This window comes from Balaenoptera acutorostrata, chromosome 15 (assembly GCF_949987535.1).
Source record: "Balaenoptera acutorostrata chromosome 15, mBalAcu1.1, whole genome shotgun sequence".
NCBI classification, from domain to species: Eukaryota; Metazoa; Chordata; class Mammalia; order Artiodactyla; family Balaenopteridae; genus Balaenoptera; species Balaenoptera acutorostrata.
This window is the reverse complement of record NC_080078.1, coordinates 64,480,963-64,498,369: the sequence shown is the minus strand read 5'-3', so window position 1 is coordinate 64,498,369 and position 17,407 is coordinate 64,480,963. Positions and strand designations below refer to the sequence as shown.

The 17,407-nt window shown below is 46.0% G+C and overlaps 1 protein-coding gene across 2 annotated transcripts in view; it reads right to left on the bottom strand.

Annotated features, from left to right (window-relative positions):
• Positions 1-15,326: 15,326 nt before the first annotated feature.
• ZNF341 (zinc finger protein 341) overlaps positions 15,327-17,407 on the bottom strand; it is a 42,163-nt gene continuing 40,082 nt past the window's right edge. For both annotated transcript variants that reach the window (XM_057530046.1, XM_028169267.2), the window contains one exon: positions 15,327-16,560. In XM_057530046.1, coding sequence (XP_057386029.1) covers positions 16,031-16,560 — 530 coding nt within the window. In that variant the 3' untranslated portion in view covers positions 15,327-16,030. The remainder of the gene's footprint in view (positions 16,561-17,407) is intronic.

The window sequence follows — 17,407 nt, the reverse complement described above, 5'->3', positions numbered from 1 at the left end:
GCTCGTGAGCTCTAGAGTGCAGGCTCAGTAGTTGTGGTGCGCAGGCTTAGTTGCTCCGCGGCACGTGGGATCTTCCTGGACCAGGGCTCAAACCTGTATCCCCTGCATTGGCAGGCAGATTCTTAGCCACTGTGTCACCAGGGAAGCCCCAGAATACAATTTTTAAAAAGGGACTTCCCTGGTGGTCCAGTGGTTAAGAATCTGCCTTCCAGTGCAGGGGACGCAGGTTCGATCCCTGGTCGGGGGACTAAGATCCCACATGCTGCAGAGCAACTAAGCCCACACGCTGCAACTACTGAGCATGCAAGCCACAACTAGAGAGAAGCCTGCGTGCCCCAAAGAAGAGCCCATGCACCGCAACGAAAGACCCCGAATGCCACAACAAAGATCCCGTGCAACCAAGACCCAACGCAGCCAAAAATAAATAAATAAATAAATATTTTTTAAAAAATAAATAAAATTATCTTTAAAAAAAAAAGCTATTACAACTCAAAAACAAAAAACACAAACAACCCAATTAAAAAGCACTGAATTGTACACTTTAAATAGTTAAAATGGTGAATTTTATGTTATGTGAATTTTAACTCAAAAAAAAGTGTGTTGAAGTAATGAAAAGAAAACATGTTTGGGGGTAGGGGATTATGAGGTACAAACTATTATGTATAAAATAAGCTAAAAGATATATTGTACAACATGGGGAATATAGCCAATATTTTATAACTGTAAATGGAGTATAACCTATAAAATTGTGTATCACTATATTGTACGCCTGTAAATTATGTAATACTGTACATAAACAAAAAGAAAACATGTTTTGGTGCCTACCACACAAACCTAGTTTAGAACTGGGGCTCTTCCATTCAGCCATGTGGCAAGGTGCATCATCTGCCTCGGTTTCCCCATCTGTGAAAGAGACACTAACTTCCACACCAGGCCACATTCTGAGGATTCATTGGGAATACAGGTAAAGGGCCTGGCACAGAATATGCAACCAATATATATTTACACAATAAATAAACAATAATGACAGGAATAATAGTCAATAACATCTATTGAGCCCTCATGCTGAATCAGATGGCTTACATAGAATACCTCATTTAATCATGCCAACTGGGCTTCCCTGGTGGCGCAGTGGTTGAGAATCCGCCTGCCAATGCAGGGGACACGGGTTCGAGCCCTGGTCTGGGAAGATCCCACATGCCGCAGAGCGGCTGGGCCCGTGAGCCACAACTGCTGAGCCTGCGCGTCTGGAGCCTGTGCTCCGCAACAAGAGAGGCCGCGATAGCGAGAGGCCTGCGCACCGTGATGAAGAGTGGCCCCCGCTTGCCACAACTGGAGAAAGCCCTCGCACAGAAACGAAGACCCAACACAGCCATAAATTAAAAAAAAAAAAAAAAGTCATGCCAACTATAGCTCGATGAGGTAGGTACAGATTACAGCTGAGGAAATAGAAGCTTCGAGAGGTTGAATGACTTGCCCAGGGTCACACCATTATTAAGTAGTGTGGCTGGCATCTGATACCCCAGCAGGTAATAGAAAATCTTTATTGAGCCCTTTGTTCTAAGCAAGACACCAAACTGAGCATTTTACAAGAAATAGCTCATTTAGCCCACACAACAACTGCATGAAATGAGCATTATTATCGTCCCAATTTTGTACATTAGATACTGGAGAAACAGAGAAGTTGAATAGCTTGCCCAAGGTCACACAGCTTGTAGGGGCAGAGCTGGGATTCTTACTGTAAATACAACCTGCTTAGCCACTATGCTTATACCGCCTACATCCAAATGAATAAATGGACAGAGAGATACACATGAAACCAAGCAAGAGCTCGTGTGCCCGTGATGCAGAAAGCCAAAGTCTGACAGCGGGCATTTGCAGCAAAGTAAGGATTTATTTGCAGGGCATCAAGCTAAGGAGTGAGAGACAAGTCTCAGATCCACTTCATCTTGGTCTTTGAGTTAGGGATGTTTTAAGGGGGAAGAACAAAGGAACTAGGATTAGTCATCGTCTTGTGACATTTCTTAATCATGGTCCAGGAATCAGGAGGTCTCCTTTTTATAATTCTCTGTCCAGGCGGTCCATGGCTTGAGGATCTGTGGGCTCATCTTGCCCTAGAGAAACAACCTGAGCTTGTAAGTTAATGATGACATAGTAGCAATTTTAGTACATTGATGATGTTATCAACAATAGCTGACTCTGGTTGATTAGTGTTCAGTTAGCACAGGATTGAGGCCAGAGGGGACAAAAAAGGGATTGAGGTCAGAGGAGACAAGCAGGGGAATAAAGTTTTGGATAGAGAGATTAATCATAAACTCAGTACGGGAACTCGGTTTTAGGGAGACTCGGTTTCACACATAAACAAACACATAAATAAAGTGTGATGGACATGGGAGCAAGTGTGACCTTCCTGGGGAACAGGCCAAAGTTAGCAATAGGCATAGGTCAGGCCCAGCAGAACCTGGACAGTGGGGAGTTGGGGGAGATTGTGCCCTGGAGGGACCCCTGCACTTGAGCTAATGGTGGGTTACAAGACGTACTTCATACTCCTTCAACTGAGCACGTGCAGGCCATGTAACAGGCACCAGGCCCTAGGGAGCCACATAAGTTCCAATAATGGATTGATGACTCCTTGGTCCTCATGCCAGAGAAACCCACATCCTCACCCAGGTCCAGGCCCAACACAGAGGTAGACTAGAAGTCCCCCTCCACTGGAAAAGAAAGGTCCACATCCAATCTCAGAATATCCTGTTGGCTCTACCCTCAAAATATATCCAGAACCCCACCTCTTCTCACCATCTTCACTGCTGTCACTCTCACTCATTTCACCATCATTTCTTGCCTGGATTTTTGCAGTAGTCTCCAGTGGTAGGCAGAATATTGGCCTTCCAAAGATGTCCACATTCTATAGAATGTCATCTTAAGTGGCAAAAAGGGCTTTGCAGAAGAATTAAATTAAGGATCTTGAGATGGGGAGATTATCCTGGTGGGCCCAATGCAATCACAAGAAGAAAGCAGAAGGGTCAGAGTCAGAGAAAGAATGGAAGATGCTACCTTTCTGGCTTTGAGGCCAGAAAGGGGTCACAAGCCAAGGAATGCAGGTGGCTTCTAGAAACTGGAAAAGGCATGGGAATGGATTTTCCCCAAGAGCCTCCGAAAGGAACACAGCCCTGCCAGTAACTTGATCTCAGTCCATTGAGAACCATACCAGACCCCTGACCTCCAACACTGAAAGATAATAAACTTGAGTTGTTTTAAGCCACAGAGTTTGTAGTTATTTGTTACAGCAGCAATAGGAAACTAATACACTTCCTCACTGGCCTTCCTGTCTCCACCCTTACCCGCTCCAGCACATTCTCTAAATGGCAGCCTGAGGGGTCCTTTAAAAAATACATGTCAGAACCACTGCTCACAGCCCCCCCGATGGCTCCCCACATACCTCAGAGTAAAAGCCAAAGGCCTTTCAATGTCCCTTAAGTCCCTATATGATGTGTCATGATCCTCCCGTCACCTCACTGCCTTTCCAACTCCTCGCTCCAGCCACACTGGCCTCTCTACTGTTCTTCAAACACAGCAGGGCCCTCCAACCTTAAGGCATTGCTTTGCAAGGGCTATGCCCTCTCCCTGACATGCTGTTTCCCAGATAACCACATGGCTCATTTCCTCTTCCTTGAGTCTTTTCCTAAATGTTTCCTTCTTAGTGAGGCCTTCCAGGCCACCCCAAATAATGCTGCAACCTGCCCCACACCCCATACTCCCCAAACCTCTACTTGTCTCTAGTTTTTCTCTTTTCTACAGTAATTTATCACCTCCTAACATATTATATAATTTGCTTATTTACTTTGTTATTTATCTTCTGCTTCCTCTACAGGGGAACTCCACAGATCATTACCTGTTTGGTTCACCGTGTACCGCCAATGCCTAGAACTATGCCTGGCATATAGTAGGTGCTCATTAAATATTTGTTGCGTGAATAAATGAATGGACTGAGGTAGCTGTGACCCGGGGGTCAGGAGAGCTGGATCTGAACTCAGTTTGCCATGACAAGACCCTTTCGCTTTCTGGGCTTCAGTTTACTCTCTGTGATTCTATACAGAGAAGTTGGGCCTTGGCCTCCTGCCTCAGGTTCTATGCCTGACCATACACCAGCCATCCTTGGCCAGTAGGGGGTCACCCCCAACCCTGAGGTAGAATCTACTAAACTCCCTGACACCACCACCCTTCAGGTCCTGAGAATCCACGGGGCACTTGCTGGCAGCCTTGGGGGTTGGGAGCATCTGCAGCTGCCACCTCCACTCCTTCCTCCCCAGGGGTGATAAAATTGGTGCAACCGGTTTTCCTGGGCCAGGCAGGATACTTGCTCTGTCAACTGAGACTTCCAAGCCACCGCCTTTGTCATTTGTCCCAGATATTCTCAGCTCCCTTTTAAGACAAAGGAAAGAGTCCTTTATAACCAGACATTACCTCCCAATTCTCTCTCAGCCTATGTGGCAGATTCTTACTGGGGGAAACTTACCCTTGGCCTCTGTGAGGTGGGAGGAGAGGATGTGTGGAGGGGACCTTGTTCATTCAAAATATCTCAAGAAATATTGATCGAGCAATTCCTGGGAAGTTCTAGGCACTGCAGATATACCAGTGAACAAAACAGAAAAAAGTCCTTGTCCTTGTGGGTTTCTAATGAGGGGAACAGACAATAAAGAAACGTCTAACATAATGTCAAGGGTGATGAATAAAAATGAAGCAGGCTAAGGGACTAGAGAATGATGGGAGTGGGTAGGGGTTATTTTAGACAGATTGGCCAGGGAAGACCTCTCTGAGGAAATGACTTTTGGACAAAGGTGAATAGAAGGAGGGAGCCAGCCATAAAAAATCTGGGAGAAGAGCATTCTAGACAGAGGGAACAGCAAGTGCAAAGGTCCCGAGGCAGGAACTAGTTTATATGATGGAAGAACAGCTAGGGGGCAGGTGTGGCTGGAGTGGAGTGAAATAAGAAAAGAGTGGTAGGAGGGCTTCCCTGGTAGTGCAGTGGTTAAAGAATCCGCCAGCCAAGGCAGGGGACACGGGTTCGAGCCCTGGTCCGGGAAGATCCCACATGCCACGGAGCAACTAAGCCCATGCGCCACAACTACTGAGCCTGCGCTCTAGAGCCCGTGAGCCACAACTACTGAACCCGCGTACCGCAACTACTGAAGCCCACATGCCTAGAGCCCGTGCTCCGCAACAAGAGAAGCCACCGCAATGAGAAGCCCACGCACCACAACGAAGAGCTGCCCCTGCTCGCCGCAACTAGAGAAAGCCCACGCGTGGCAACAAAGACCCAACACAGCCAAAAAATAAAAAAATAAACAAAATAAATAAATTTAAAGAAAAAAGAAAAGAGTGGTAGGAGATGAGGGTTGCATGGTATAGAACCTTGAAATCTACAGGGAGAACTTTAGATTTCACCCTGGGCAGGATTGGAAGCCACTGGAGGGTTTTGTTTGTTTGTTTGTTTGTTTGTTTGTTTATGGCTGTGTTGGGTCTTCGTTTCTGTACGAGGGCTTTCTCTAGTTGCGGCAAGTGGGGGCCACTCTTCATCGCGGTGCGCGGGCCTCTCGCTATCGCAGCCTCTCTTGCTGCGGAGCACAGGCTCCAGACGCGCAGGCTCAGCAATTGTGGCTCACGGGCCTAGTCGCTCCGCGGCATGTGGGATCTTCCCAGACCAGGGCTCGAACCCGTGTCCCCTGCATTGGCAGGTAGCTTCTCAACCACTGCGCCACCAGAGAAGCCCCCACTGGAGGGTTTTAAACAAGAAAGTGGCATAATCTGACCAGGCTCTAGAGAGATCCTTTGGGCTGCTGTCAAGAGAATGGATCATGGTGGAGGAATAGAGAAAGCAGGGAGACCAAAGAGAAGGCTGATAGGCTTCCCTGGTGGCTCAGTGGTTAAGAATCCGCCTGCCAATGCAGGGCACACGGGTTCAACCCCTGGTCCAGGAAGATCCCACATGCCGCAGAGCAACTAAGCCCTGTGCCACATCTATTGAGCCCGCGCGCCTAGAGCCCGTACTCTGCAACAAGAGAAGCCACCGCAATGAGAAGCCCACACAGTGCAATGAAGAGTAGCCCCCACTCACCACAACTAGAGAAAGCCTGTTCACAGCAACAAAGACCCAGTGCAGCCAAAAATAAATAAAATAAAATAAATTAATTTTTTAAAAAAGAGAAGGCTGATGATATGGTCATTCACGCAGGAGAGCCTGGTGGCCTGGACGGGGTAGTGTGGCCAAGGAGATGAGCTGTGGCTGGAGCCTCAGAGAAGTGGTTCCAAAAATAACCATCTCATCAGAGCTGGTGAGAGCTTTAGAAATCCTAAGACTAGGCAGGAGTTCTGGAGTCTGTCAGTCCTGGACTGGAGGCCCAGCTCCACACATTCCAGCTGTGAGTCCTTGGGCAAGTTGTTATACCTCTCTGAGCCTTGGTTTCCCCACCTGTAAAATGGACATGATAAGAGAGCTTGCTTCCAAGGGGTGTCTTGAGGACTCAGTAACATATAAATAAGGCACAGAGACAGGGTGTGGCACTTAGTATACAGTCAGTAAAACCATGACTCAACTCCCCACATTTATTGATAGAGAAACTGAGGGCAGCTCTGGCTTAGAGGCAGACAGAGGACTGGACATAAAGGAAGCAGAATTTACAGGGTTCCTCAAAGTCATATACCCACAGAGTCTATAAATAAGATGAATGAGTAAAGTGGGCCAGGGACATGAAAAATCATGTGGCCCTGCCTGGCCATCTTGCTTTTCCACTTTTCAGACACATGTAATATATGTGCTCACCTAAAGGGCTGGCTAGCCCAGCTCCACCTGACTACTGCCCCATGGTACCAGATATCCCATTTTTATCTTTTTTTTTTTTTTTTCTGTGGCCACGCCACGCACCTTGCAGGATCTTAGTTCCCCGACCGGGGATTGAACCCACGCCCTCAACAGTGAAGGGCCGGAGTCCTAACCACTGGACAACCAGGGAATTCCCCCCATTTTTCAATAGAAGTCAGAAACCCAGATTTTTATGTGAAATCTCCCAACTTTAAATTACATTTTCTAATTACTCCTAGAGTATAGGAACACAGTAAATTTTTATATATTTGTCTTACTATTATTTCAGCATCCTTGCTATTATTTCCTCCTTTCCAATCCTTACATCATTTATTTTCCTTGCCTTGTTCCTTTTGCTAGACCTCCAACATAATGTTGAAGTCATGATAGCAGGCACCATGGTCTTGTTCCTGACACAGAAGGAATGAATCTTACTTTTCATGATTGCAGGTCTCCAATTTCATTATTTTTAAATGTTGGCTCATTTTTCAAACATTGTGAATGCCAAAGTCTATCAACCTGTGGGCTGCCAATTTGTGATCTCTGCTTTACCAGAATTCTCTCCCTCCGTTGCAACAACAGTCTCATTGGGTAGGTACTATTATTCTCCCCATTTGACATATGAGGACCCCAAGGTTCAGAGAGGTGAAGTGACTTGCCACAGTTACACAGCTGGGAAGAGGCAGAGCCAGGATTCAAACCCAGCTCTGCCTGATGCCAAAATCTGTGGGACCTTGGATGCCCAGGTCAGTTCCTCTTTATACTACACCCTGTCCTGCATCTAGGGGTTCTGGGGTCCTGGAGAAGCTCTGTCATCAACTTTGAGTGACCCTTGACCATGGGCCTTCCGCTCCCTGGGCCTCAGTCTCTCATCTGCCAACCTGGGACACGTTCAGCTATGAGAACCCCAATAGTGCCCCAGCCTCCTCCCCCACAGTCCAACTGCACATCTGTTAAGTATTAGACCTGATCTTGATATGGCCCTTGTTTGGGGGCCTGGCTCTGTCACTTACTGCTGTGTGACTTGGGCTGCTTAACCTTGCCTCATCTCAGCTGTAAAATATGATTAAAAGTAGCACCTACCTTAAAGTGCTTAGGACACACCAGGCATGATATAAGTGCCTAGTAAACTTTAGTCCTCGTGATTACTGGTAAGTGCATGCATGTGTACATTGGCAGGAAGAAAAGAGAAATATAATTTAAATAGTTGTATTAGGATGGAGATGTGGTTTTTAACATTTTTTACTATCACTGTTACAATTTTTTTAAAAATGTTTAATGCCACCCATGACTCTTCCGTTATAGAGAATATATTAATTGTAGAGAATAAAATTCCTTAACCCAACATCCAAGGCTCTCTCTGATTAGACATCAACCCATATTTCAGTAGAGCAGAGTGGCTAAGGCCACGTGGAGTCAGGCCACTCAGCCTGAATCCCAACTCTCTGACTTATTAGCTGTGTGAGTTTGGGTAAGAAACTTTACCTCTCTGTGCCTACATTTCCTCATCTGTAAAATAAGGAAAGTGACAATTCTCACCTGATGGGGCTGAGGTGATACGACATAAAAGGCTTATAGCACAGTGTCAATCACATGAAGGCTCGAAGCATATTAGTGATTATCATGATCTACCCACTTCCCCCAAATCTCTGTCACCCTGGACCATTCACCAGCCCCAGAACACGACACACCTTGAGCACTGTCATACCTCGAGGTCTTTGCTCATGCCCTGCTCTACTTGGCATGCCTTCTTCTTCTTCTTCTTTTTTTTAATTTTTGAATTTTATTTATTTATTTTTACAGCAGGTTCTTATTAGTTATCCATTTTATACATATTAGTGTATATATGTCAATCCCAATCTCCCAATTCATCCCACCACCACCACCCCCCTGCCACTTTCCTCCCTTGTTGTCCATACGTTTGTTCTCTACATCTGTGTCTCTATTTCTGCCCAGCAAACCGGTTCATCTGTACCATTTTTCTTGGTTCCACATATATGCGTCAATATGCGATATTTGTTTTTCTCTTCCTGACTTACTTCACTCTCTGTGACAGTCTCTAGATCCATCCACATCTCTACAAATGATCCAGTTTCATTCCCTTTTATGGCTGAGTAATATTCCATTGCATATATGTACCACATGTTCTTTACCCATTCGTCTGTCGATGGGCATTTAGGTTGCTTCCATGACCTGGCTATTGTAAATAGTGCTGCAATGAACATTGGGGTGCATGTGTCTTTTTGAATTATGGTTATCTCAGGGTATATGCCCAGTAGCAAGATTGCTGGGTCATATGGTAATTCTATTTTTAGTTGTTTAAGGAACCTCCATACTGTTCTCCATAGTGGCTGTATCAATTTACATTCCCACCAACAGTGCAAGAGGGTTCCCTTTTCTCCACACCCTCTCCAGCATTTATTGTTTGTAGATATTTTGATGATGGCCATTCTGACCAGTGTGAGGTGATACATCATTGTAGTTTTGATTTGCATTTCTGTAATGATTAGTGATGTTGAGCATCCTTTCATGTGTTTGTTGGCCATCTGTGTATCTTCTTTGGAGAAATGTCTATTTGGGTCTTCTGCCCATTTTTGGATTGGGTTGTTTGTTTTTTTGATATGGAGCTGCATGCGCTGCTTGTATATTTTGGAGATTAATCCTTTGTCCATTGATTCGTGTGCAAATATTTTCTCCCATTCTGAGGATTGTCTTTTCATCTTGTTTGTAGTTTCCTTTGCTTTGCAAAAGCTTTTCAGTTTCATTAAGTCCCATTTGTTTATTTTTGTTTTTATTTCCATTACTCTAGGAGATGGATCAAAAAAGATCTTGCTGTGATTTATGTCAAAGACTGTTCTTCCTATGTTTTCCTCTAAGAGTTTTATAGTGTCTGGTCTTACATTTAGGTCTCGAATCCATTTTGAGTTTATTTTTGTGTATGGTGTTAGGGAGTGTTCTAATTTCATTCTTTTACATGTAGTGGTCCAGTTTTCCCAGCACCACTTATTGAAGAGACGGTCTTTTCTCCATTGTATATCCTTACCTCCTTTGTCATAGATTAGTTGACCATAGGTGTGTCGGTTTATCTCTGGGCTTTCTGTCCTGTTCCATTGATCTATATTCTGTTTTTGTGTCAGTACCATATTGTCTTGCTTACTGTAGCTTTGTAGTATAGTCTGAAGTCAGGGAGTCTGATTCCTCCAGCTCCATTTTTTTTCCCTCAAGACTGCTTTGGCTATTCGGGGTCTTTAGGGTCTCCATACAAATTTTAAGATATTTTGTTCTACTTCTGTAAAAAATGCCATTGGTAATTCGATAGGGATTGCATTGAATCTGTAGATTGCTTTGGGTAGTATAGTCATTTTCACAATATCGATTCTCCCCATCCAAGAACAGGGTATATCTCTCCATCTGTTTAAATCATCTAATTTCTTTCATCAGTGTCTTATAGTTTTCTGTATCCAGCTCTTTTGTCTCCCTAGGTAGGTTTATTCCTAGGTATTTTATTCTTTTTGTTGCAGTGGTAAATGGGAGTGTTTCCTTAATTTCTCTTTCAGATTTTTCATCATTAGTGTATAAGAATGCAAGAGATTTCTGTGCATTAATTTTGTATCCTGCAACTTTATCAAATTCATTGATTAGCTCTAGTAGTTTTCTGGTAGCATCTTTAGGATTTTCTATGTATAGTATCATGTCATCTGCAAACAGTGACAATTTTACTTCTTCTTTTCCAATTTGTATTCCTTTTCTTTTTCTTCTCTGATTGCCGTGGCTAGGACTTCCAAAACTATGTTGAATAACTGTGGCGAGAGTGGACATCCTTGCCTTGTTCCTGATCTTAGAGGAAATGCTTTCAGTGTTTCACCATTGAGAATGATGTTTGCTGTGGGTTTGTCATATATGGCCTTTATTATGTTGAGGTAGGTTCCCTCTATGCCCACTTTCTGGAGAGGTTTTTTTTTTATCATAAATGGGTGTTGAATTTTGCCAAAATCTTTTTCTGCATCTGTTGAGATGATCATATGGTTTTTATTCTTCAATGTGTTAATATGGTGTATCACATTGATTGATTTGCATATATTGAAGAATCCTTGCATCCCTGGGATAAATCCCACTTGATCATGGTGTATGATCCTTTTAATGTGTCGTTGGATTCCGTTTGCTAGTATTTTGTTGAGGATTTTTGCGTCTATATTCATCAGTGATATTGGTCTGTAATTTTCTTTTTGTGTAGTATCTTTGTCTGGTTTTGGTATCGGGGTGATGGTGGCCTCGTAGAATGAGTTTGGGAGTGTTCCTTCTTCAGCAATTTTTTGGAAGAGTTTGAGAAGGATGGGTGTTAGCTCTTCTCTAAATGTTTGATAGAATTCACCTGTGAAGCCATCTGGTCCTGGACTTTTGTTTGTTGGAAGATTTTTAATCACAGTTTCAATTTCATAACTTGTGATTGGTCTGTTCATGTTTTCTGTTTCTTCCTGGTTCAGTCTTGGAACGTTATACCTTTCTAAGAATTTTTCCATTTCTTCCAGGTTGTCCATTTTATTGGCATAGAGTTGCTTATAGCAGTCTCTTAGGATGCTTTGTATTTCTGCGGTGTCTGTTGTAACTTCTCCTTTATCATTTCTAATTTTATTGATTTGAGTCCTCTCCCTCTTTTTCTTGATGAGTCTGGCTAATGGTTTATCAATTTTCTTTATCTTCTCAAACAACCAGCTTTTAGTTTTATTGATTTCTGCTCTGATCTTTGTGATTTCTTTCCTTCTACTAACTTTGGGTTTTGTTTGTTCTTTCTCTAGTTCCTTTAGGTGTAAGGTTAGATTGTTTATTTGAGATTTTTCTTGTTTCTTGAGATAGGCTTGTATTGCTATAAACTTCCCTCTTAGAACTGCTTTTGCTGCATCCTATAGGTTTTGGATTGTCATGTTTTCATTGTCATTTGTCTCTAGGTATTTTTTGATTTCCTCTTTGATTTCTTCAGTGATCTCTTGGTTATTTAGTAACGTATTGTTTAGCCTCCATGTGTTTGTGTTTTTTACGTTTTTCTCCCCCTAATTGATTTCTAATCTCATAGCATTGTGGTCAGAAAAGATGCTTGATATGATTTCAATTTTCTTAAATTTACTGAGGCTTGATTTGTGACCCAAGATGTGATCTATCCTGGAGAATGTTCCGTGTGCACTTGAGAAGAAAGTGTAATCTTCTGTTTTTGGATGGAATGTCCTATAAATATCAATTAAATCTATCTGGTCTACTGTGTCATTTAAAGCTTGTGTTTCCTTATTAATTTTCTGTTTGGATGATCTGTCCATTGGTGTAAGTGAGGTGTTAAAGTCCCCCACTATTACTGTGTTACTGTTGATTTCCTCTTTTATAGCTGTTAGTAGTTGCCTTATGTATTGAGGTACTCCTATGTTGGGTGCATATATATTTGTCATTATTATATCTTCTTGGATTGATCCCTTGATCATTATGTAGTGTCCTTCCTTGTCTCTTGTAACATTCTTTATTTTAAAATCTATTTTATCTGATATGAGTATCGCTACTCCAGCTGTCTTTGACTTCCATTTGCATGGAATATCTTTTTCCATCCTCTCACTTTCAGTCTGTATGTGTCCCTAGGTCTGAAGTAGGTCTCTTGTAGACAGCATATATATGGGTCTGGTTTTTGTATCCATTCAGTGAGCCTGTGTCTTTTGGTTGGTGCACTTAATCCATTCACGTTTAAGGTAATTTTTGATATGTATGTCCCTAAGACCATTTTCTTAATTGTTATGGGTTTGTTTTTGTAGGTCCTTTTCTTGTGTTTCCCACTTAGAGAATTTCCTTTAGCATTTGTTGTAGAGCTGGTTTGGTGGTGCTGAATTCTCTTAGCTTTTGCTTGTCTGTAAAGCTTTTGATTTCTCCGTCGAATCTGAATGAGATCCTTGCCGGGTAGAGTAATCTTGGTTGTAGGTTCTTCCCGTTCATCACTTTAAATATATCATGCCACTCCCTTCTGGCTTGTAGAGTTTCTGCTGAGAAATCAGCTGTTAACCTTATGGGAGTTCCCTTGTATGTTATTTGTCATTTTTCCCTTGTTGCTTTCAATAACTTTTCTTTGTCTTTAATTTTTGTCAATTTGATTACTATGTGTCTCGGTGTGTTTCTCCTTGGGTTTATCCTGCCTGGGACTCTCTGCACTTCCTGGACTTGGGTGGCTATTTCCTTTCCCATGTTAGGGAAGTTTTCGACTATAATCTCTTCAAATATTTTCTCGGGTCTTCTCTCTCTCTTCTCCTTCTGGGACCCCTATAATGTGAATGTTGTTGTGTTTAATGTTGTCCCAGAGGTCTCTTAGGCTGTCTTCATTTCTTTTCATTCTTTTTTCTTTATTTTGTTTTGCAGCAGTGAATTCCACCATTCTGTCTTCCAGGTCACTTAGCCGTTCTTCTGCCTCAGTTTTTCTGCTATTGATTCCTTCTATTGTATTTTTCATTTCAGTTATTGTATTGTTCATCTCTGTTTGTTTGTTCTTTAATTCTTCTAGGTATTTGTTCTTTCATTCTTCTAGGTCTTTGTTAAACATTTCTTGCATCTTCTCGATCTTTGCCTCCATTCTTTTTCCGAGGGCCTGGATCATCTTCACTATCATTATTCTGAATTCTTTTTCTGGAAGGTTTCCTATCTCCACTTCATTTAGTTGTTTTTCTGGGGTTTTATCTTGTTCCTTCATCTGCTACATAGCCCTCTGCCTTTTCATCTTGTCTGTCTTTCTGTGACTGTGGTTTTTGTTCCACAGGTTGCAGGATTGTAGTTCTTCTTGTTTCTGCTGTCTGCCCTCTGGTGGATGAGGCTATCTAAGAGGCTTGTGCAAGTTTCCTGATGGGAAGGACTGGTGGTGGGTAGAGCTGGGTGTTGCTCTGGTGGGCAGAGCTCAGTAAAACTTTAATCCACTTTGTCTGCTGATAGGTGGGGCTGGGTTCCCTCCCTGTTGGTTGTTTGGCCTGAGGCGACCCAACACTGGAGCCTACCCGGCTCTTTGGTGGGGCTAATGGCAGACTCTGGGAGGGCTCACACCAAGGAGTACTCCCCAGAACTTCTGCTGCCAGTGTCCTTGTCCTCATGGTGAGCCACAGCCACCCCCCGCCTCTGCAGGAGACCCTCCAACACTAGCAGGTAGGTCTGGTTCAGTCTCCTGTGGGGTCACTGCTCCTTCCCTCCTGGGTCCTGATGCACACACTACTTTGTGTGTGCCCTCCAAGAGTCGAGTCTCTGTTTCCCCCAGTCCTGTTGAAGTCCTGCAATCAAGTCTTGCTAGCCTTCAAAGTCTGATTCTCTAGGAATTCCTCCTCCCATTGCCGGACCCCCAGGCTGGGAAGCCTGACGTGGGGCTCAGAACCTTCACTCCAGTGGGTGGACTTCGGTGGTATAAGTTTTCTCCAGTTTGTGAGTCACCCACCCAGCAGTTATGGGATTTGATTTTATTGTGATTCTGTCGCTCCTACCATCTCATTGTGCCTTCTCCTTTGTCTTTGGATGTGGGGTATCTTTTTTGTTGAGTTCCAGTGTCTTCCTGTCAATGCTTGTTCAGCAGTTAGTTGTGATTCCAGTGCTCTCGCAAGAGGGAGTGATCGCACGTCCTTCTACTCCGCCGTCTTGAACCAATCCCCCTGGCATGCCTTCTTCTATCCATCAAACACTCTGTGTCAAGGCCTAGATCGAGTGTTACCTCCCCCTCTGAGACTTCCTGTCCCCATCAGCCCCTCCCCTGGCCCTCCTGAGGGCTGGGTACGCTTACCGCCCTTACCCCCTCAGCTGTGCACTGCTACCTCACTCGTCCCTCCCACTGCATCACACCCTTCCTGAGGATGTGGGGAACTCGACCTTGCTCTGAGTTCCAGCCACAGGCCCACACACAGATGTCTGAGGGATGTCAGCCTTCAGGGAAACTCAGTGATCAAATTGAGTCCGACAGTCCTCCCGCATCCTGCCCTGTTCCATCTCAGCCTCAGAGTCCTCTCCTGTAACTGAGGCAGTGTGGCCCAGCACGGTGGTGGTGAAGACAAATAAGAAAGCACTGGTGAAGGCCCCTTTTCTCCCTCCCTGTCTCCCAGGAGCCTAATTTGCTTCCCCCCTGGACTAGCTGGAGATGGGGAAGGGAATGCTAGATGTGGGGGCACCTATGGCCATCCAGAGGCCTGCTCGAGATGGTCCTCTGACTCTGGTTAGAGCTTCTGATTCCAAAGGGTTTTAGGGCAAGGCCCAGGACCCTGCATTTTCAAAAGTGAGTTATAAACCCCTTCCTCCAGGGGTTTCCATGGGACATATTCTGAAATAACTGTTCTGGATGCACCAAACCTCTCTATGGCAATTGGGGCAGCGTAGCTGTGTGAGGAGCCAAGTGACCCCTCAGCCCGCACAAGCTTTGGAGGGGGGAACGCTGCCACCTAGGGGCTAAGAAAGAAATTGCCAAAGCTAGGGCCTGAGCCATGTTGATAAAAATATTTATTGAGCACTTTCTGAGTGCCGGGCACTACGCCAAACTCTATGCCAAACTCTTTGTACATTTCATCATACTGGATCCCAATGACAGCCCTATGAGGTAGTACTGTCATAAGCCCCATTGTACAGATGAGGAATGCAGGGCTCAGAGAGGTCAAGTGACTTATCCAAGGTCACACAGCAAGTAAGTGTCAGCGCTTGGATCTGAAGCCAGATCTGGCTGACAGCTGAACTCTAACCACAACACTCGAGTGCCTCCTACATGCCTACATCACAGAGTCGTCTGGGGATGCTGGGAGAACTGCATGTGAAAAGGTTTAACAGGTAAGGGCTCCAACCATATCAGGCCCCTGAAGAGCAGCTTAACTAGAGGCTGCCCCTAGGCAGCCTGGAGGAGGGGTGGGTGGGACTGCCCTGTCTTCTCTCATAGGCAGCCTGACCACCAGCCTGGACCAGCCAGACCCTGGGCCATTCAGGCTCAGCTGCCTCAGATCCCAGAATGCTGCAGGGCTTCCCAGAAGGACAGGGGACACAGCGAGGCGGCCCTGGGCCAGGGTTTACAGAGCATGTTCCAAAAGGATTTTGACCAATGGCTCACTTCCACTGGGAAGGATCTCTAGTCAGCTCCTAGAGGCCCTGGACCCAAAGGTGAGCATCAGGCAGGATGTGGGAGCAAACACCATGGGTCCATCACTCCGAGGCCTGGATGTAGACAGGCACAGCAAGCATGGCACACGGGCCCTCGGCCCCTGCCTGCAGCTCCGCCAGGGCCAGGTTGGAGCCCAGGCCCTCGGCATGCCCGGGCACCACCAGCTCAGGTTCGCCCCCCACCGTCCCCCCAACTACGATGGACAGCACGGCATCCGGCTCCGAGAAGGGCGGCTTGCCTGGGGCGGCCTCGGGCACTGGCCCAGGCCCTGTGTCCTTCAGCTCCTCCAGCCCCAGCGGGTCAGGCAGGGGCGTCACCACCTTGCGGCCACCAGTGCTGCCGCTGCGGGGGGCTGCCCTCCTCCGGGGGGGCCGCCGGGCTTGCAGGTCCTTGTCCTTTTGGGGGCCGAGGCGGCAGCGGTGGTCCTTGAGGTACTTGTGGCGGGAAAAGCCCTTGGCGCAGCCGGCACAGCGGAACTTGTAGTTGCCTGTGTGGGCGCGCTGGTGCTCGGCGAGGTGGGCACGGCGGCTGAAGGACTTGCTGCACAAGGCGCACTTGTGGAGCTTCATGCCTGGGGAGCAAAGGGAAGGCAGTGAGAGGCACCCAGACCCTTCACCCTGCAATGCTGCCCTGGCACTTGGAACGAAGCCCAGTTCCTCAGCTTGCCCTACGAGCATGGGTGTGATCTGGGCCCTGCTCCCTCCACTCTCATCTCCCACCTTCTCCCAGCCACTTACCCTGTGCCAGCCTCCTGCCTCTGGGCCTTTGCTTGTGCTGTTTCCCCTCTGCCTGGAACAGCAAGCTCAGCCCCTAAACCTTGACTAACTTCGCCAGGTCACCATCATCTCTCTCCTCTCTGGTCTGCCTGCCTCACCCTGGCCACCTCAGACCATTCCCCACAGGGCAGCTAGAGCGGTCTTGGTAAAACCTCTCCATGACACTCCCTGCTCCAAACCCTCCAGTGATTCCCCAAATTTCCCACAGAGTCGCTGCAGCTGGCCACTCCCTTCACCTCTCAGACCCATCCCCTTCCTCTCCCCTCTCTTGTTCTCTGAGCTCCAGGCCTCCCGCCCGCCTTTCCTCGTCTCAAACACCCGCCAGTCTCTTCCCTGCCTGAAGGCTTCGCACTTGCTGCTCCCTCACCCTGGAAGCCATTTCCGGCTCTTCTCCTCTCTCAGACTCAGCTTTCGTGTCACCTCCTCCGGGGAGCCCTCCCTGATACCCACTTCCCTTCTTTCTCTGTCCCCTCACTCTGCTTATTTCCATCTTTGCCCTCAGCATATTTTAGTGTAACATACTTATTTGTTTGCTGTTCATTTTCGATCTCTGCCACGAAATGCTAAGCTTCCCCAGGAGGGCAGGGTGGGCTTCTGCCTGATTCCCCCATGGCACCCCCAGTGCCTGACACATGGTATTCT